This window comes from Hoplias malabaricus, chromosome X2 (assembly GCF_029633855.1).
Source record: "Hoplias malabaricus isolate fHopMal1 chromosome X2, fHopMal1.hap1, whole genome shotgun sequence".
In the NCBI taxonomy this organism is placed as follows: Eukaryota; Metazoa; Chordata; class Actinopteri; order Characiformes; family Erythrinidae; genus Hoplias; species Hoplias malabaricus.
The window spans coordinates 36,729,278-36,751,018 of NC_089819.1; the positions used below are offsets into that span (position 1 = coordinate 36,729,278).

At 39.3% G+C, this 21,741-nt stretch overlaps 1 protein-coding gene across 1 annotated transcript in view; it reads left to right on the forward strand.

Annotated features, from left to right (window-relative positions):
• Positions 1–21,741, forward strand: part of LOC136676174 (CREB-binding protein-like) — a 61,269-nt gene that overhangs the window by 18,517 nt on the left and 21,011 nt on the right. The window contains exons 2-5 of the mRNA XM_066653016.1: positions 5,155–5,822; positions 16,627–16,797; positions 17,526–17,766; positions 18,461–18,574. Of these exons, the coding sequence (XP_066509113.1) occupies positions 5,155–5,822; positions 16,627–16,797; positions 17,526–17,766; positions 18,461–18,574 (1,194 nt within the window). The remainder of the gene's footprint in view (positions 1–5,154; positions 5,823–16,626; positions 16,798–17,525; positions 17,767–18,460; positions 18,575–21,741) is intronic.

A 21,741-nucleotide genomic window follows, 5' to 3' on the forward strand; every position in this document is an offset into this window, starting at 1 on the left:
ACTGTTTCCACAACGTTGCAAACATACAATCATCTGAAGCATTAACGTAACTGGAATCAAGAGGCCTTGGCCAAAAAAAAAAAATCCCATAGCAATATCCCTCCTCCACCAATCCCTGCAGTTGGCACAGTGCAGTCAGGCAGGTAATGTCGTCCTGGCATTCACCAAATCCAGACTCGTCCATCAGAATGCCAGACAGAGAAGCATGATTTGTCACTTCACAAAATATTTCCACAGCTCCAGAGTCAAGTGGCAGAATGATTTTCACCACTCTATTTGACACTTGGATAGTTTTACTTGATGTAAGGCTTGTACACAACTGCTTCATGCCATGAAGATCGCAATGTATAGTTTTTGTGCTGATGTGAATGCCAGAGGAGGTTTGGAGCTCTGTGTTTTGTGAATCAGCAGAGCATTGGTGAATTTTATGCAGCGGGTGACTCAGTGCTCTGAGTTACTGTGGTTCCTACATGCTTCCACATTTCAGTAATACCCTGGTGTGAGTAAACACGTTAAAAGGAAAAAAAAGTGGCTCAGTCAAGCATCTCTCTCTCTCTCTCTCTCTGAATGAATGGTTAATTTTACTGCTGACAAAATATATATTGTATTATCTACACTTAATGGCAACATTTTTTTCATATTACCTACCATGTCAAACTAATCTCATGCACCTCTCCAAATGACATTTTACCCACCAAAGAGGAAAAAACATCTCTCACCTAGATTTGTTTCTGATATTTAGTCTTGTTTCTAACTCAGTACTCTTCCCCTTTAAGGCCAGGCGTATTTGAAGGAGGGAGCTTTTCCCGATTAGCTGTAGTGAGGCCACCTCCCTCACTTCCCTCCTGTGTTCAAATGGATTCAGTAGGGAAAAGGCAGATTGTGAAAGGAATCTAAGCTTTGAAAACGTATTTCTTGTTTTGTTTGTTGTTTATTTTGATTGATATTGCCATATACAGGGGTTGGACAATGAAACCGAAACACCTGTCATTTTAACGTGGGAGGTTTCATGGCTAAATTGGACCAGCCTGGTGGCCAATCTTCATTAATTGCACATTGCACTAGTAAGAGCAGAGTATCAAAGTTCAATTAGCAGGGTAATATTTTTGCTCAAAATATTGCAATGCACACAACATTATGGGTGACATACCAGAGTTCAAAAGAGGACAAATTGTTGGTGCGCATCTGTGACCAAGACTTTGTGATGTATCAAGAGCCACAGTATCCAGGGTAATGTCAGCATACCACCAATAAGGACAAAACACATCCAACAGGATTAACTGTGGACGCAAGAGGAAGCTGTCTGAAAGGAATGTTTGGGTGCTAACCCGGACTGTATCCAAAAAACATAAAATTACAGCTGCCCAAAACACGGCAGAATTAAATGTGCACCTCAACTCTCCTGTTTCCACCAGAACTGTCCATCGGGAGCTCCTCAGGGTCAATATACACGGCCGTGCTGCTATAGCACTCATGCCAATGCCAAACGTCGGTTTCAATGGTGCAAGGAGCAGAAATCTTGGGCTGTGGACAATGTGAAACATGTATTGTTCTCTGAGTCCATCTTTACTGTTTTCCCCACATCCAGGAGAGTTACGGTGTGGAGAAGCCACAACGAAGCATACCACCCAGACTGTTGCATGCCCAGAGTGAAGCATGGGAGGTGGATCAGTGATGGTTTGGGCTGCCATATCATGGTATTCCCTCAGCCCAATACTTGTGCTAGATGGCAAGATGCCAAGGAGTACCGAAACATTCTGGAGGACCATGTGCATCCAATGGTTCAAACCTGAAGGCGGTGCCATGTATCAGGATGACAATGCACCAATACACACAGCAAGACTGGTGAAAGATTGGTTTGATGAACATGAAAGTGAAGTTGAACATCTCCCACAGCCTGCACAGTCACCAGATCTAAATATTATTGAGCCACTTTGGGATGTTTTGGAGGAGCGAGTCAGGAAATGTTTTCCTCCACCAGCATCACGTATTGACCTGGCCACTATCCTGCAAGAAGAATGGCTTAAAATCCCTCTGACCACTGTGCAGGACTTGTATATGTCATTCCCAAGACGAATTGATGCTGTATTGGCCGCAAAAGGAGGCCCTACACCATACTAATAAATTATTGTGTTCTAAAACTAGGTGCTTCAGTTTCATTGTCCAACCCCTGTAAATCTGCCTGCATTGTCTCTTTTAGTCTATGTCTGTCAGGCATCGAATCATTGTTGCCTCCCCGCCTCTTTGGTTGAGCTTCACCCAGATTCGTCTCCAGCCATAGCGGAGACCCACAGGGAACATACTTAAATTTTTTTTTGGTTTGTTTTGCTTTATTTTAAACTTTTTTTTATTTTTTTGGTCTCTTGCAAGTACTCTACACGAACATGAGGATTACTCTTGGATTGACAGACTCAAATTCGGTCTTGTTTTGAAGTGTACAACCTTTTTTATTCCGTAGTCATACATTTTACGGTACTGACTTACATTATTTGCGTTCCGAGAGCCTGCCCAATTGATTGATATGTACACAGCATTTAAACAACTTATAAGAACTGCAGCGGACTGAATTAGCATGATCTAACAATCTCTGTGGGATGATGTATCGTGGACAAAATCGCACACACCTACCTCAAATTAGTCAAGACTGGGCAGCATGGTGGTGCAGCAGCTAGTGTTGCTGTCACACAGCTCCAGGGTCCTGGGACCTGTGCCTTGCTCTGGGTGATTGTCTATGATAACGATAAGTAACAAGAGGCACGTCTCTCTCTGAGACTCAGACCACGATCCTTGATGGCCCACCCATTGATATTCATATGATAATAGCTGGGCTATATGATAATAGGGCTGCTCTCTGCTGCTTTCAAGCAGAAGGTCTGGAGCTCATATGTATGATTTTGTTGCTCCAAACAGTCTGTTTCTTTGCCTAATAAATAAATGCCACAGCTTATTCAGTTGGGCCTCACTGATGTGGTGGGGGCTAATGGGCCATTATCGTTGATAGTGGGGAGGGGATTTCTCACCTGTCTTTCACATCTATCTCATAAATAGTCAATAAATAAATAGTGTGAGCCACGGGTATAGAAAAATTGTTCCACATCAGATTCATAACAAAATAGAAAAGAAAGAAAATAGAAACGAAAATCTAATTAAAATATCAGAAAGCTGTAAACACCAGGGGGCGGCACGGTGGCGCAGCAGGTAGTGTCGCAGTCACACAGCTCCAGGGGCCTGGAGGTTGTGGGTTCGATTCCCACTCCGGGTGACTGTCTGTGAGGAGTTGGTGTGTTCTCCCCGTGTCCGCGTGGGTTTCCTCCGGGTGCTCCGGTTTCCTCCCACAGTCCAAAAACACACGTTGCAGGTGGATTGGCGACTCGAAAGTGTCCGTAGGTGTGAGTGTGTGTATTTCTGTGTTGCCCTGTGAAGGACTGGCGTCCCCTCCAGGGTGTATTCCCGCCTTGCGCCCAATGATTCCAGGTAGGCTCTGGACCCCCCGCGACCCTAAATTGGATAAGTGGTTACAGATAATGGATGGATGGATGGATGTAAACACCAGTGTGTAGCCAACACCCCATGTCTACACAGTTTGGAGCTCTAAAGAAAATTTAAATGTTCACAATGTGTATTTTCACTACATAGCAGCACCTTTTTAAATTAGGTTTTTGGGAAGTCAGTTTTTAGTTAATTAAAAAAAAAAACAGATGAATGACATACATACCTCTCTCAATTGTTGTTGCTGGGTTTGTGCTCAATATTAGCATGTGTAGCTTTTTTGGGAACAAACAGGTTTTTATTTGTTTTATTATCAAGGCATGTCAGATCACATAAGACATGACTGAAAGGCCTCATACTCAAAGGGGTTAAAGCAGGTGTTGGATGCAGATTTTCAGAATGACAAAGCTTAGAAGCCCTTATAATGGTATTTGGGATAGCCCTACGACAATCACATCAGTGGTTTCCCCTGCTGAGTGTCAGTTAGAGAGAGACTGTTAGAGTTAAATGTGTGCAGTTAAGTCCACATTGCCTGCTGAAGTGTGATTCAGCAAAGAGATCCACAGACAAGGGTGTGTGTGAGGGTGAATGAGTAGGGGACAAGGTGGGGAGGGGTAGTGATTTAAGGGTGTGTGTTTGGGGGGGTTAGTGAGCAAGCGAGTGTGTTGGAGCGATAAAAGAGAAAGGGATGATCCCCTTTCCAGACACATGCTTATGTGGAGCACCTGCTGGCCTGCTGTGTTTGTGCTTTACTCTGTATCCAGTGGTAATATGGGTACTCCATATGCCCACATTTCAATGAGCAATGTACTCTGAAAAGCAGCACACAGTCCATTAGGCTCTATGTGGAGGGATATTTTAGTGTTTTTTTATTTATTTATTTATGTATTTATTTATTTACCTCTTATGCACATTTGTGTTTTCTATCTAAATTAATGCGGAGTCAGTAAATGGTTACTTGGATTTAAGTGTTTTGCTTTGTCTTTCATTGTTTGTTTAGTTTTATCTGGGCATACGTAAGAATTAGGGTCTTCTTAAATGCAAGAATGTTGCTCTTAAGCTTGAATACATAATGGTTGAAGTGTGAGTATCCATCATTCAGTGCCTTGATCTAGAGCAGTTCATGATGCTTTTTACATACATGCATGCTTTTTTGTAAATTATAAAGTAGCATCTTAGTACAGAGGTTCTCAGTCCAGGTCCTAGTGGGCCACTGCCTTGCAGGTTGTAGTTTTCTCCTCACTCCATCACACTCACTTCAATTTTGGAAGCGGTTGTTATTTAGCTGCTGAGAACAGGGGAATCTTCAACTGTTCATGGAAATGGCCCACTAGGACCAAGATTGAGAACTAACTAGCAAAATGTTTTGTGTTTTTGTTTTTTGTTTTGTTGAGCAGTTGAGGTTCCAGTTTTTCAAGAGGAAAAACCATCTTGAGAAAGGCACTATTGAACATTCATTTTAGCCATTTTGTCTCCTGTTAATACATCTTTTGAAAGCAGCATATTGGAAAAAAAACATGAAGTCTGCATAAAGTATCCTGAATAATACTGTCCTGGGACTTGAGTGTTAAAGCCTGATGATGCACAATTAAAGCTTTTAGATGTTAAAAGAAAAAATATATCTAATCATACTCTTCCCATCTCCCCATTCTGTTTCTTCTGCAGAGCTTAACTCCCTGTCGTGGGATGACCTGGAGAGTAATCTGCCTGATGAGCTGATTCCTAATGGTCCCAATGGGGACCTGGGCTTGATGACCATGCCCTCTAATGGTGGTGGGGCAGCTGGAAGTCTGGTTCCTGATGCTGCAGCTAAACATAAGCAGCTCTCTGAGCTCCTCCGAGCTGGGAGCAGTTCTAATCTGCCAGCGGGGCTGAACACAGGCAGTCCTGCTCCCGGTGGCATGGGGACACAGCTCGGAGCTCTGGGGAAGAGCCCCATGGGTCAGGGGTCACCCTCACACCCCTCACAGACTCAGAAGCCAGGGGGTCCTGCAGGAGCCCAGGGTAATGCTGCAGGAGCAGCCAGCATGGGCTTGAACACAGGCTTTAATCAGACTATGCTAAATAGTGCCCAGCAGCACAGTATGATGGGACAGAATGCAACCGCCCAGCAGGGTCAGGTGATCAATGGAGCTCTAGGTCCAGCCGGAAGAGGCAGAGGAGCCGGAATGCAGTACCAGAACCCTGCCTTGCAGGGGGCTCCCACTGTAGGAAACCCTGTGACAGCAGCTGGAGCAGCACCTGGTAGCAGTGTCCTGGCTGAGACTCTCACACAGGCACAGGGGGCACAGCAGATGGGAATCAATGCTCAACAAGCTGGCAACATGAACAAGGTAAGTAAGGCACAGTTGGTAATTTTCTTATATATATATATATATATATATATATATATATATAACCAAGGGGTAAAACAGATTCATCTGTATCCAACTGGATATTAAGAAGCAAAAAATTGCTTTTAAAAAACTCCATGAGTTTAGTGGTTTTTTTTTTTTTTGGTTTTTTTTTTAAACGTATTTCAGAAATATTATCACAGTGATGATAGTCACCTACTGGATGGGTAGATGTTTAGACTATAGAGTGCACTGTTTCAAAGAGTTTTATTCAAACAACTAGAGTGTGGTGTTTGATGTATTGCAACGTGTGATTGTTATTGGATTGTTTGCTCCCAAGGATAAGGGTAAATGCTGTTTTAAAGTGCTGGGTGTGTTATTTAAATATTTGTGTCATTAAAAACTTTTGTGTCAAATATGGGTCATGGCTCAAACTACCACTTTAGACTAGTGGCCGGCCGATTAATCTGCCAATTTTTGGCATTTTTTATATAATCGGCATCGGCCGATATATTAGCGCCAGAGTCCGATATTTACACAGTGCACACAGGCAGTGCTGTGGGCAGCTTCATCATTCTGGCTGTTAGATCGCCCCTTGCATCCATTTTGCCATCTTACAGGCAGACATCATTGAGCACAAGTACAGGAGTTTGGTGACATGTGAATAATCTTTGTGTAATGTAATAAGTCGTGTTAACAGGCCTATAGGGTTTGTTTGTTTATTTTTATTTTTTTCCTCTCCCTCTCCTCTTTCTCTTCCCCTTCCCCCTTGAAACACTGAAATGTCATGAGTGAGATGTCTGGCTACACAGCAGTATTACTTAATAATAACTGAGGCTAAACGCATACAACAAAGAAAATTGCTCAAATATTGTAAAAGTACAGTTGTAAACTTGAAGCTTTTTTGTGGGTTTCCTCATTTTGCATTGAAATGTACTTTTAAAATCGAACATAAAACTGATCAATGTTAATACAGTGGTGTGTGCTAATATTTGACAGTATAGTACATGATTTTAAACGCATAAGATGGCAATAAAATGCTATGGGCCAGAACAGATGTCATTCATGTTTTTCAACCATGGCTGACTTGAGACTGAACTTGGACTCGAGCTCAAAAACTTGACTTAACTTGGACTTGCAAAAAATCACTTGCCAGCATGTCTGCGTTGTGTGTGTGAGAATTATGAGTTCTCACATAATTCAGAGTTATGGTTTTTGTATCAGATGCCTTGAATAGGTCAGTTTGAAAGAATTGAGCATTCCAGAATCAGTATGGTGATCCCCCACCCCCACCCCCTGAGTTTGTTCGTGTTGAAAAAATATTTGTGGGCATTTTTTTAATTATTATTATTTTGGGAAACATGTTTTAAGGCATATTCACATTTGTGTGTTGTGTTTTTTTTTTTGTTTTTTTTTTTCCCCTCTTCTCCTCTCCCCCCTCCCTCTCCTCTTCTTTCTGTCTAATGGAACAATAACGGGACCTTCACACCATGTCTAATGCCTCCATGTATTTTTTCCATTAACTAACATGAACTAGGATGCATTTAAACAAACCAAATATAACTAACCAAATGCAAAACAGTGATATGATCTTGGTGGTGTATAAGGTAGCTGCAGACACTGGTTGACCCACCCTGACACTTATTCATATAATACGCTTCTATCAATCCAGTCTGAAGCCATCTAATCAGAGTGTGTTTTGTGGCTTGCTCATTAGCCACAAATTTTGTATCTGAGGACCTTAAATTAAAGTTAATGATATCAGACTTTGGGAAATTTAGGACCTATATGAGGGTTCATACTAAGCAATATATATATATGTATTCTTATTCATGCATCACAAATGATGATGATAAATCAATATATTTTTGCAGGCTGAATAAACAAATTTAATATATAATAAAATGTAATTTAAAAAAAAAATGTTTTTCTATAGCTGGTCTGCCTACCGGACCGGCCTAGAAGAGGCATTTACGCTGACTGACTGACTGACACATGCACTAGTTGGAACTAGTAGTTTGTTCAGCCATATTTCACAGAGAAATATAAGGTGGTGCCACTACATCATCTGTTGTTAATTAAGCCATATTTCACATTCCAGTTTGTGAGCTAAATTTGGAACCATTTGGTGGTGACCAAGCGCAATATTTTTCCCCCTGGACAGGTGCACTTTTTGGGACCTAAAAAAGGGGGATTTCTAAATCGCCAAAAAATGTATGGGATTTTGCTGCCTGCAGGCTTTCCATGTCCCATCTCTTGCCATAACCCCTAAATCCTTCATTAAAATATACACTTGTTGACGTTGTTGAAAGGTGTTCAGAAGGCGCAAGGGTTGAAGTGTTCAAGGTGTCAGAGAGTTGAGTGAATTGCTGCTTTACACATGCTGCTTTAGTGCTGTAGGTCCACCATTCACCACAGTGAGCACCTCAGTGTCTTACTGGAGCCTCGAACAGAAATGTGTTGAACATTGTTGAGGTAATATTTATCATAGTCTCTTTATGTTTGAAGAATGTTTCTGTGAGGCAGCCTTTTGTTTTCTACTATATATTTAACAAACAAAGTCATCTACTAGGGGGCTAGCAGGATAAAGTTAGCATGTGTGAACACAGCCACTAATGTTCAGGAATTTTTTTCTGCACATGCTGCACAAACATGTATCACATTTCTTGCAGCAAAAACACTAAATAGATGGCCGCCTTAATTTTTTTTTTGTGTATGATTATAGTGTAAATTTACATTTTAATGTTGTACATTGCATAAGCATTGTGACAATATCATGAGGAATGACTGTACATCTGCACATTACTGGAAGTTGTTTATGCTGTTGTCAGGTTATTCTTGTCGACCCTGAAATGGATAAGCGGTTACAGACAATGAATGAATGAAAAAACACTGTTTACTTTTTGGAGCCACTACTGTGGTTTCACAGGAAATCGATAGGGAGCCCTTTTGTGCGTGTCTTACACTTCTCTTACTACCCCACCACATCAGAGCATTGCTGGAGTTTCTCTTGTATATGGCCTCAAAGAAACAGACCAGTTCACCAGTGTTCACAAAAACACCCGACTACAGCCACCAATTTGATCCTTCTTTATACCAGATCAAGATGCTGTTGCATAAATGGCAGGTTCAGCACTTGTATGGAAGTTGTAATGATTAGGGCTGAGTATTCCACTATTTGTTCATTATGTAGAGGTATTCAGTTTTTTGATAAACTAATATATTCAGATATTCTGGGGTTTTTTTTGGGGGGGGGGGGGGGGGGGGTTGGGTTGGGGGGAAGTGTAAATGTGGCTGGTTATTAAAGGCAACACTCCGCTCCACCTTTATTCAAACTCTCCAGCAGTTTAATAAATCTCTTTGCTCCACTCATTTTCAGATTTGTCAACATATGTCCTGAATGAAGCCTAAAACGGTACAGCAACCTCATGGCAAAGCTACAGTTTTGTTATTTTTTACCTCTAGTTGGAGAGCCTCCATGGAGCTCTGTTTAAGTTTTGTGTACTCTGTATGCATGAGTTAGCGAGCAGGTTAGCGGGTGTTGGATATAGACTTTCTGAATGACACCACACACCCGGCACGCTCATCCCAAATATTTACCTTATAGTATGGGCAAAGCCCTGAAGCCCTAAAAATGGACAGCCCCATTAATGATCTTGTTTTAATAATGTTCCCTAGTTGGCAGTGTTATCATGGAGAATATACATATAGTTTGTGGACACTTTCTTATTTAAGGGGTAAGTCCAGTAACTTTTATAGGAAAGCTTTACGATATATTTTGGAACTTTGCCGTGAAATTTTGTTAAATCTTAAAAATTGAGTATAGGTGCTGTTGCCGGTCTGCCTTCGGCACCAGCTTAGAAGAGGCATTTTAGCTGACTGACTGACTAACACCTAATGGTGAAACGCGCATGAGTGAGTAGGAACTGTTAGTTCAGCCAAAAGAGAGAACTTAAGGTGGTGCTACTACACCATCTGTTGTTAATTCAGCTAGGGCTGCAACTAATGGTTATTTTGATTAATCGATTAATCTGTCGATTATTTTTTCAATTAATCGATTATTAATCGGATAATGAGGAAGACGAGCCAAATTTGGTTTCCTGTCTGTTACTAGTATATTCAGGATACCATCAGTGAGAATAGCTGCTTGCTGTAGTGTTCAGATCTTCTTCTACAAAACATAGTCAGCAATGCTGGGCTGTTTTTATATAATAAAAGGGAATAAAAAGAATAAAAGGGAAATTCAACTAACACATATGATCAGATATGGTTAAGATATTTAAGATTTTAGAGAACTAATGTTGTAATTGTACAAGTAACACATAACCTACCATTATTAAAAATTAGTATTTACATGAAGAATTAACCCAACCGTTACATTAATTTTATATTTATCAATATTTAACAGTGTAAGTAATGTAATATACACTTCGCTGTGATACTCAAACACTAACATGCAATGCCAGTCAGAAAAGACCTTGAAAAAGGCTTTAAATATATTATTTTAAAAAATGTTCGGATTGATTTTTTTTTTTAACTCTGAATGTAACTGCCGCCACATTTAAGGTGGAACGGAAAACTCGCTAAATACAAGAGTGATATAAATTTACTAAAAATGAGACATCTTGTTTAACTACTCTAGCAGGCTCTAGTGACATTGAGTGAGAGAAAAACTAACATCGCTAACGCTAGCTTGACTAAAACTATGGCCTGTTTTGGAACTGCTGGTCGAGCTGACACATTTAAGGTGGAAGAGAAAACTCGGGGGAAGCTAAGACTTGTTCACTAAACGCGAATGTAATAATGTACTAAGAAAAACAAATGTTTAACTATTCTAGCAGACTCTAGTAACATTTTAGTGAGAGAAAAAGTAGAATTAACTTACTATACTTAATCTCTTTCACACATAGCTCCAACAGGTTTCCTTTTCAGATGCTCATGCAGTGATGTGCTGCCGTGTACATTTTGCACCTAACGCTGTTCCTTGAAGGCGTTAATGTAAAGTGCTCCCATACTTTTGATGACTTGGGTCATACATTTTTCTCTCTGCTTGTGCTAACATTATCCTCTGCTGTGACCGCCTCCGCCATTTTTCAAACCCTTTTTCCAGAGTTCGTCGCGTGTAGCAACTGTACCTATGTGTATAATAACTTGGACCCAACTAATCGATTATTAAATTAGTTGCCAACTATTTTAACAATCGATTTAATTGATTAGTTGTTGCAGCCCTAAATTCAGCCATACTTCACATTCCAGTTCATAAACTAAATTTGGAACCATTCGGTGCATTTCCATCTACATAAACTGGTTCACAAACCAGAAAAATTTGTTCCCAGCTGGAACCAAAGAACAGTAGGTTCTTCAGTTCCAACCGTGACTGAGTAATAAGAAATAAGACAGGAATGCGCTCAGTTTGTGTATTTCTGGGGCTGCGTTGGCCAGAGCCTCGGGTCGTCGTGGGTTAGTTCACAAGCTCAGCAGGATGGCTCAGAACTCTGCAACATTAACACACACGTATTATATCTCTCAGAGAGAGGAGGACTGCTGAATTTGTCTAATTTCGCATGTGTGTCTTTGTAGTTGGGTGGTATTAGTGTGTGTATAAAACTTCGTATAGCTGCGCACAGCCACCTTAAACTTGGTGTTTTACTCTAACCAGATACGTTCAGTAAATAAGTCATTGTAATTCTTAAAATCAAAATGTTCTTGGTTGTCTTTATTCTTTGGTGGTATATCATGTAGTATTTATTTAAAAAAATGAATAAGAAAAACAAGAATTTCAGTGTTATATATTATGAACACAATTTGTTCTCCTTTTTTCATTTCTGTATTTATTACCTGCCCTCTATACTTTCTGTACAACTCACTCACATAATAAAAACCGCATGTGAATGATGGCGGTCTGGCAACACTACGCTTGCTTAGTTTCTCTTTGCTCTTTTACGGTTAGTTCTGCATTGCAAATACTACTCCAGTTCATACTATATGTATTTAATGGATCTCCATTCTTCCAGAGTTTTATTGTGCCACAGACCATTTCTGTGAGCTTTACTACCCCTATAGTCTGCACGTTAAAACGAGCATGGTGATCTTAGTCTTGGGTATTGCTGCTCCAGGCTGTCCTTACTCAACTTAAGAGCCTTTTGTTCTCCAAATTTAGATTAGCAACAATCTGGAAATTAATGTAGTAATAATTGATGTATTATTAAAAGTGTAAAAAGGTTTTTGACCTTGTATCTCCATGATGGAGAGAGCTGTGTTGGGCTGCCTAAGTGAATGACTCTCGACTCTGTTCTCTAGAGCAGCAGCAGCTTACAGCAGTCCACCAGAGAGGGGGAGGGAGAGTGCGAGCAGCAAAACCGTATATGAATGAGTAAGCACAGAGGGGGAGAAGGGAGGGGTGTGCTCTAGCATTTAGTGTGCGTGCGTGTGTGTGGTGGAGTGTGTGGCGCTCAGCTGGGCTCTTTTATCTGGTCTGCTGGAGCGATGTCAACACAGGAGAGCAAGCGGCCGGCATGCTGCTGGAGATCAGCTCTGAGGGAGGGGGAAGAGGAGGAGTAGATGAAGGAAAATCAGAGAAGGGGGATTCTAAAGACCCCCCTCCCAACAGATGCAGAAGAAGCCTTTCATTGGCTACTGAGCCATGTTACAGGAGCTCTGCAAAGATGGTACCGGTGTCCAAAGCCACAGACTTTTTAAGTAAGAGATTTAATCTCTTAATAAGTAATTCTGTAGCATTTCTCCTGGTCAGTTTATTATGAAATGTAAGGGCAGTTGTCAAAACTATAAGCTTTCAAAAATGAAGATACAAAGTGTTCTGTTTTTATGAATCAATGTGGCTGGCGATAAAGGCAATGCTCCATTCCCCCCCAAAAAAAAAAAAAAGGTTCTGCTCCCCTTGTACTCCACCCGTATTCTGCCTCGTCAATAGACAAGGTCTTAAATGAAGCCTGAACAGCCTAACACACTACAACAACATGGCAAAGGTACCATTAATTTAGTCAGTTTTAATGTTGAATTAAGATTACCTCTATAAAGCTCTGGTTAACTTATGCATACATGGTGTCACTATGGACACGGTATTCACAAGTATGTTAGCAAGCTGATGCCTGCAGCACAGTCAGAAATCTGAAGAGAGAAATTGAATAAAAATGTATTGAAATTTCAGGCTACATCATTTTGCAACATTAGCATTAGCAGCTGAATATAAAAGTTGTGGAAACCCCCCAAAATACATAGGGACAGAGGCATGTTTACCACAGCAATACATATTTCATTTTAATTATTATTTCCAATTGCTTACGAATTTGAGAATAAAACTTGCTAGCAAAACTTTTTGCTAGTGGAATTTTCTTGCTTGATGCATTACATTACTTCAGCTGCAGATCAGTCGGTGAGAAGTGTTGCCTGAATCACTACATGATGTGCCATACATGCATCATTTTAGTAGATTTTTAATTTACTACATCATTTGAACACAGCAGCTGTCCTTAATATTGTTTTATGACAAACAGACCAATAGAAATTATCCAGAATTACTTTGACTTCCGTTGAATGGTTTTTCCTTCTGTCACAAAATTTAAATTTTTATAAAAACTTAATTTTCATTGGACGGCAACGATGCTGTCGACATCTGAGCTACGGACAGACCAATCCAGTGCATGCACTCTCCCTACGAAGCCATGATCTTGTAGCACATGCATACTGAGGCTTGGCATTGTCTTGAAATATCCACGGACTTCCCAGATTAACACTTGGCATGGCAGAATCTGTTTCTCAATTTCAGTGCTGCCTTCACATATATGCAATTCATACATGCTGGGGAAAGTAAAGCATACGCATATCCTAATAGATGTTGGCTTTTGCCTTTGATGGTTACTTTTGTCTTTGGAAGAGAAAATTGGTATCCATTTTTCTCTAATATAGGGAACGTTTTATCTCCTTGTAGGCTGCGAGTTTCCTAGATAAAGCAGGACTAAGTTCCGGATAGAGTCTTAAAGCACTACCGTTGTAGATTACTCCATGTGCTCTTGCCCATGTAAGCACCTTTTCTTTCTCTTGGTAGTGATGGAAAGACACAACAATTTTCCTCTAAACAAACTATTTTCCAGGTTGTATAAGTGGTCGATTTAATGTCGCATTTTGTTTTTGAATTTGAGCGATGGTGACCTCGGCTTGGACAAGTTTTCCCCTGCAAGAGCTTCTGTGGAGACAAGGTGCTCATTAAATGAGTTCACTGGGTCGCACAGAGTTCACAGCATTTTGGAAAGGCTTAATGGAGCTTTGGATTAGGGCTGCAACTAATGATTATTTGATAATCAATTAATCTGTCGATTATTTTTTTGATTAATCGATTATTAAACGGATAAAAAAGGAAGACAAGCCAAATTTGGTTTTCTGTCTGTTACTAGCATATTCAGGATACCATCAGTGAGAACAGCTGCTTGCTGTAGTGTGCAGATCTTCTTCAAAACATAGTCAGCAATGCTGGGCTGTTTTTTGAGGTGAGAAAGAAAGTGTAGATATGAAAATACATCTTTTTTTAAGTTAATAACTACTGATCAACAATGCAGGAAAATTGAAATTACATAAATGGATATTGGGCGATGCTGCCATGTGCTGAGAATAAAAGGGAAATTCATTTAACACATATCAGATATGGTTAAGATATTTAAGATTTTAGAGAACTAATGTTGTAATTATATAAGAAACACACAACTTACCATTATTAAAAATTAGTGTTTACATGAAGAATTAACCCAACTATTACATTAATTTTATATTTATCAGTATTTAACACAGTGTATGTAATGTAATATACACTTATAATGTAATAAACACTTGGCTGTGATACTCAAACACTAACACGCAATGCCAGTCAGAAAAGGCTTTGAATATATTATTTTAAAAAATGTTTGGATTTTTTTTTTTTTTTTACTCTGAATGTAAACTCGCTAAATACAAGAGTGATATAAATTTACTAAAAATGAGACATCTTGTTTAACTACTCTAGCAGGCTCTAGTGACATTGAGTGAGAGAAAAACTAACATCGCTAACGCTAGCTGGACTAAAACTATGGCCTGTTTTGGAACTGCTGGTCGAGCTGACACATTTAAGGTGGAAGAGAAAACTCGGCTTGTTCGCTAAACGCGAGTGTAATATAAATGTACTAAGAAAAACAAATGTTGTTTAACTACTTTAGCGGGCTCTAGTAACATTGAGTGAGAGAAAAAGTAGAATTAACTTACTATACTTAATCTCTTTCACACACAGCTCCAAGAGGCTTCCTTTTCAGGTGCTCATGCAGTGATGTGCTGCTGTGCCCTGCGAGATCAGCTGTGCACATTTTGCATCTAACGCTGTTCCTTGAAGGCGTTAATGTAAAGTGTTCCCATACTTTTGATGACTTGGGTCGTACATTTTCCTCTCTGCTTGTGCTAACATTATCCTCTGCTGTGACCGCCTCCGCCATTTTTCAAACCCTTCTTCCAGAGTTCGTCACGTGTAGCAACTGTACTTTTGTGTATAATAACTTAGACCCGACTAAGCGATTATTAAATTAGTTGCCAACTATTTTAACAATCAATTTTAATCGATTTAATCGATTAGTTGTTGCAGCCCTTCTTTGGATTAAAACTGTATAGAATTCAATCATGTCAGCTCTGTGTTTTGCAAGCTTGGCAACTAGTTGAGAGAGGCTCCAATTGCTCACTAACTTCCTAACCTACTTACTCTTTCTCCATGACGTTGGTTGCGGCCACCATTTCAGCTAATTTACACGCTAAGGTGGTGGAGGCTCGAGTCGTTGGAGGTTGGGTATTTTGCGTTTATTGTTTATATTACTCATATTATTTGGTGTCTGTTGAAAGTACGATTCTTGTTTTATCCTGTTGAAAGTCTTTAAGTATGGAGTTTACTATCAATATAGCTGAAACAAGATAAGTGCCCGGAGCTCCTCACATCCACATCTTCCTTCTATCCCGTCATACCGGAAGTCCCTCTATCCATTTTTCTGAATACCATCTGAGACGAGTTTGTGCTCACAAAATATGGCAGCATGATTAGTACTGTTAAATGACAAAGGGTTTCTGAAGTATTCCTGAGTGAATGAGGCTCTAAGTAGCATGAATTTCTCATGCAGTGCTGTCTGAGGGCTTGAAGGTCATGCATGTTCAACAGGGTTACTAGACTTGCCCCATGTGAAATTAAATTTCTTGGGATTCTTAACCCAAATTTTTCAATATTATTTAGAATGGATGATCAGAGACCTGAGGATGGGTTTTTTTTCCCCCCAATCGTTCATTGACAGAATGGTCAAACAATTATTCAATTATTTATATTAATAAAAAGCTTAAAGTTTGGCAGTTTTTTGTAAGCTATGATCCAATTTAGCTTGCAAACGCTGAGCTTAGGTGGATTCTCTTATTTATATTTAGATTGTTATAATGTAATGTTTTAAAATATGGAGTGTGTGTAATATTGTTTGCAAAATAAAAGCACAGTAGACATAAAAATAAATTATGCAAAAAAAATTATACAAATCATTTTTTTGTATAATTTGCATTTATTTTAAAAACAATATTAATATTATAAGTAAAAATAGATTTACTGTTGTTTTGCAGTGATCTGCACAAAAATAAAACACATTAATGTAGTTGCTTTATGCCACTTGTTTTTCGTAAACTATCGTCTGATTAAATTTTAAAGCTTATTTCATACTGTTACATATACCCTGTGGATTAATCAATGTAGATTTCTCTTTTTCCCTCCTCCTCCATTTTCCCTCCCTATCTCCTTCTGTAGATGGGCATGGCTGGAAGCAGTAGTCCATTTGGTCAGTACCAGGCAGGAGGTCAGCAGCTCTCGGGAGCTGGAGTGAACGCTCAGCTGCAGAATAAAGCTGCTCTTCAGAATAGTATCTCACCTTTCCCCACAGACCTGAAGGGTGGCACTGTCAGCAGTGTACCAAACATGGTGAGGGTCAACCTACTCATTGCTGGACTCACTTCACTGGTGAACAAATGCTGTGTCTCTGCCCTCTTTACACCCTAATGGCCAGTATCACAGGTCACAAGTTTTTAAGAGACTCTGAACCAGTGGTGGAAGACCTACGGCCTGTTAGGCTGTTTTACCCAGCCCTCTGAGTATTTACAAAACTGTCCTAAAATCACATTAATTTTACCTTTTTCCTGCAATATCCTGCATTCAAGTGAGTCCACTAGATGGTGCATGCCAAATACTACTGGTCTCGGCTAAAGCAGAGTCTATTAGGTCTACAGATATTCATTTGTCACATTTTGCCATTAAGTTGAGTGCTACTACCCCTCTGGAGTCAACGATCATGCCAGTGTGATCTAAACACTTGGCTGGTTTAAGGTGTCACACACAAACCGTTTACTTTTGTTGAAAGTGCTGCTTTAAATGCTGTATTGGTTTTGTTTAGACTGCGATACACAAAGCAGAAAAAAAGATAAAAATAATAATAATAATAATAATTTACAAAATCACATTCATGTATGGCCATTCACATGATAATTTAATCAATTAATTAACCAACCCCTTGGCCTGCATGTCCATTTTTAAATCCCAGGGTGGCTGTTGAGTTGAAAAGTTTGCCCGTCCCTGCTCTAAGCTGCTGCATTCTTATTTTTATTTTATTTTATTGTTTTATTATTTTTTTATTTATTTTTTTATTTTTTAAGCCTCAGCAGCAGGTATCAGTTGGGATGGTGGGGGGTCAAGGAGTATCTGCTGGACCCACAGCTGACCCAGAGAAGAGGAAGCTGATCCAGCAGCAGCTGGTTCTGCTGCTTCATGCCCACAAGTGCCAGCGAAGAGAGCAGGCCAATGGGGAGGTGCGAGCCTGTGCCCTGCCCCACTGCAGAACCATGAAGAACGTCCTCAACCACATGACACACTGCCAGGCCGGAAAGTCCTGCCAGGGTGAGTCCCAAATTGATGTGTTTGAGTGGAGATTAATGTGTATTGATGTAGGTCAAAATTATGGTATTTGCCAGGCACTCTTAATCCTGAGTGACTTAAAATTTTAAATCATGCTATGTATGCAAATACAGTGTTAGGAGTCTTGCCCAAGGACTCTTTCTGTGGTGAATGTCCAAGCTCATAATAGAACCCTTTTATCGGTCCCGTGGAGGGATGTGGTGATACCCACCTTTTGTGTCAGCTGCATGAGTTGGGACTCCTGATTTTTACATACACAGTCCTTTGCTATTTTTATCTACTCGTAGTGTAATTCCGCTCACTCAACTCCTCTTCCTCTCTTCCCGCTTACTTTTAGTTTCTCTTTCCTTGCTTCACTTTCTTTTTTTTAGGCTGACTCAATATTTCAGCCACTTTGCTCAGTAAGAGCAAATATATACATGTTCAGGTCTCATACACTTGTGCTCACAATCATTCATCTATACAGGTGTTTGTGTGGAAATATACTTGTCAGAGCAAGACTTCTTTTCTGTCCCAGGTCCTTGGCTTGTGATTAACTACACTACAACTTGTCATACATCTCTCAATATCTGGCATTGCTGTGTAAATCCTGTACAAACACAGTATAATGTACTGTATATAAACGTCTCTCACCGTCTCTGTATATCCCTCTGACCCTCTCTCTCTCTCTCCCCAGTGGCTCACTGTGCATCATCACGGCAGATCATCTCTCACTGGAAGAACTGCACGCGTCATGACTGTCCCGTATGCCTCCCGCTGAAGAATGCTAGTGATAAACGCAACCAGCAGCGTGAGTCTCTGTCCCTCTTTAACATCTCTTTCTTAACACAACAAAAGGGCAGACATTATTGCTATATTTTGTGTAGAATATTATTTTATATTTATATATATATATATATATATATATATATATATATATATATATATATATATATATATATATATATATATATATAATAGGACATTCAAATGTTGAAATTGAGATTTTCGCTTTGGATTTGATGCCAGTAACATAACCAAAAATTGGAACTATTAACCTGTAGTAATTCTAAATATAATTTATTATAATAATATTTCAGTGTTCTTTTAGGTTCTGATGACACCATGCTATACCGAGAAAACTGTATTTGTCAAATTGAGGATAAAATAAATTTAGTGGATTTACAGAAGCTGTAAGACATGCACAAAATATGAATTAATCTATGATGGACACCTGCGAAAGCAAAGCAGAAAAATTGCATTGTGATTTTGATAGAGCTCTCTCTCTGATTATGTTGTTAGGTTGTATCCTGTTAAATTGTGAGCTCAAATTCCACATGGAGCATAATTGTATACAAATATTTCAGAAAGCATTTTCTTTTCATATCACCCAATCATCAGTGTTATTTTCATTATTTTTCTGCCAAATCTGAGTGAAATTTAATTTGGTTTGATGTATTGGTATTATGTCTTGATTAAAAATATATTTTGTAATGTCTTGATGTTGAAAATTGTTTTGCCCACAACTGTGAGCATATGTGCGTTTTATGTGCACCAGTATGTTGGCACCAAATTATGATGAAAGCTTAAAACTGGATATTCAGCAATTATTCAGTTCACACAGATATCTTGCGCTTGTGAATCACCAGCTGAATTAAAATAGACCAGATTCACTAGATAATACATGCATTGTTAACTTTTTTGTGTCTGAGGATTTTGCTCCTGGCTCCTAAGCACAAGAAACAAGATATTTTTGTGGGGTTTTGGGAGGTTTCCCTTTTTACTGTTATTGTTTGAATTGTATGAGTTTTTGTTGGTAAGGGAACATGATGAAATAATACTGCAGCTGTGATTCACAATTTATATATATATATATATATATATATATATATATATATATATATATATATATATATATATATATATATATATATATATATAATATACACACACACACACACATACACATACATACATTTGTTTTCCCTCCCCTACTAAACAACCTCTCCCTTTTTCTTTGTTTTGGCTCTTACCAGTCTTTTTGCTTGTTTTGTTTTTGGCCATCATACACTTATGCTCCCTTGGTAATCACCTTTCACCATGGCCAAAGTGAAGGAGGTTCAGCCATTTTAGTCCTCATTCTCAAGTAAACAGTGGCCCTATCTGGGGATAGGTATCCAGATTGTTCATACCATCTCAAAATATTAACATACAGTATTACCATATTAAACCGTGTTGACAATAAAATCCTGTTTCTGACTGAAATTAAGGGAAATAAGACAGGCTCTACGTTATTTAGGAGCACCACTGGCCAGCTAAAGGGCACTTGTGGTTTAGCACACTACAGCAGATGGTTTTCTCGTGAACTGAGTTCAAATCACACACATTTAGAGAATAAAGCCAAACTCTGCTCTAAACTCTCAGCTGTGGGGCTACTGGGATGTCACCAACTGTGACATCACCAGTCAGTGAGCTCCTACAGCGCCCCCTCCTTGTGGCTCTTTTAAATCCACATGAATAAACTCTTTGGCTCCGACTTAAATTTGTCAGACACAGAACAGAAATTTTACACACCATACACATCGTAATTTCAAAATAGCATCCATGGTTTGAGATACTCACATAGTGGCTCTCTGGGAGTATAAATGTTCTGAAGTAAGGATTCTTAGAGCTAACTGGGACAAGAAACTAAATCTGTTCATATGAAACCAATTTGCCTAAAACTAATCTGTTCATATTTTTAGTTGTGGTTGCACCTCAAGTGTTTTCTCTTGTAGTTGATTGACCTGTCTAGTATTACTGGGGAAATCATTTAGACCAGTGGTTCTCAAACAGGTTATCAAGCCTTCAAGTACCACCTATGATTTTTACCACAGAAGCATGTGCACCCCTGGTCCTTCCTCTCTTCCGGGAGCATAAGACACAATCATACTTGAATACTGAATTGCATGTTTAGGCTGCTTTTTATTTACTTGAAATGTGCATGCTTAACACAAAATTATCTGAAATAATTACTAAAAATGATAGAGGGAATACAAATAACTAGGTCTAAACTATGTTTTAAACACAATTATCTACTTATGAGAACATTATAAAATGTATGGGCAATAAGTGTTTTTAAAGAAATAAATGGGACAAGGTCAGTTTAATATCAGTTATGTGCTTTAGTAGGATACATGTGGAAACAGCACGGTGCTTGGGGCAGGTGATCACAGCAGCTCTCTGCGCTTGTAGCAGTAGGTGAAGGCAGCCGGCGGTGTGTTGAACCTTGTTTTAGGGCTGTAATGATGCAAAGAACGGCCACGTTTTCCTTCAGCCGAGTGTGTTCTTCTTTTTTGTCTTCACGTGTACAGAATTATCTGTACAGTTTTTCTCTATTTTTGCCTCTGGATTTAGTCCTTGGCTTCGGAGTATTTCTCACGCTTTGTCTCTGCTTGTTTTTCTCGTTTTTATTTTGCCCTTTTTATAATAAAATCCAAATTGCTCACTTCTGTCTCTAGCCTTTGCTTATGTCCAGTACTGGGCTTTCAGTTCAGAAACTGGGCTTTCTTTACATGGATTTCTGAAAAAATCTAGGGGATCATGTTCCCTCCCTGGAAAAAGAGTAACGTTCCCTTACAGACAACTATGGTGTATGCGTAGCACGTTGTATTTTTCTCCAAAACAAATGAATTTCATTGGGGCATAATTATGAAAACTGTGAAACACATGTTATTTACACACACAAACATTAGATTTTCAGTTCTGAATAAATTCCTTTATTAAGTAGCAAATTTTTCGAGGTCATTTGGCATGGCACCTCTTGCTGCTTCACATACAACTAGTGGTATGCGTACCACAGTTTGAGAACCACTGATTTAGTCCATATATCGACACTTGGCTCCATCACATGGTCACCATTGTTTTAAAATTTTGATATTCTTTATAGTGCATTGAAACGGTATTTGTATTGCCCACTATACTTCCTTTAGTAAATTG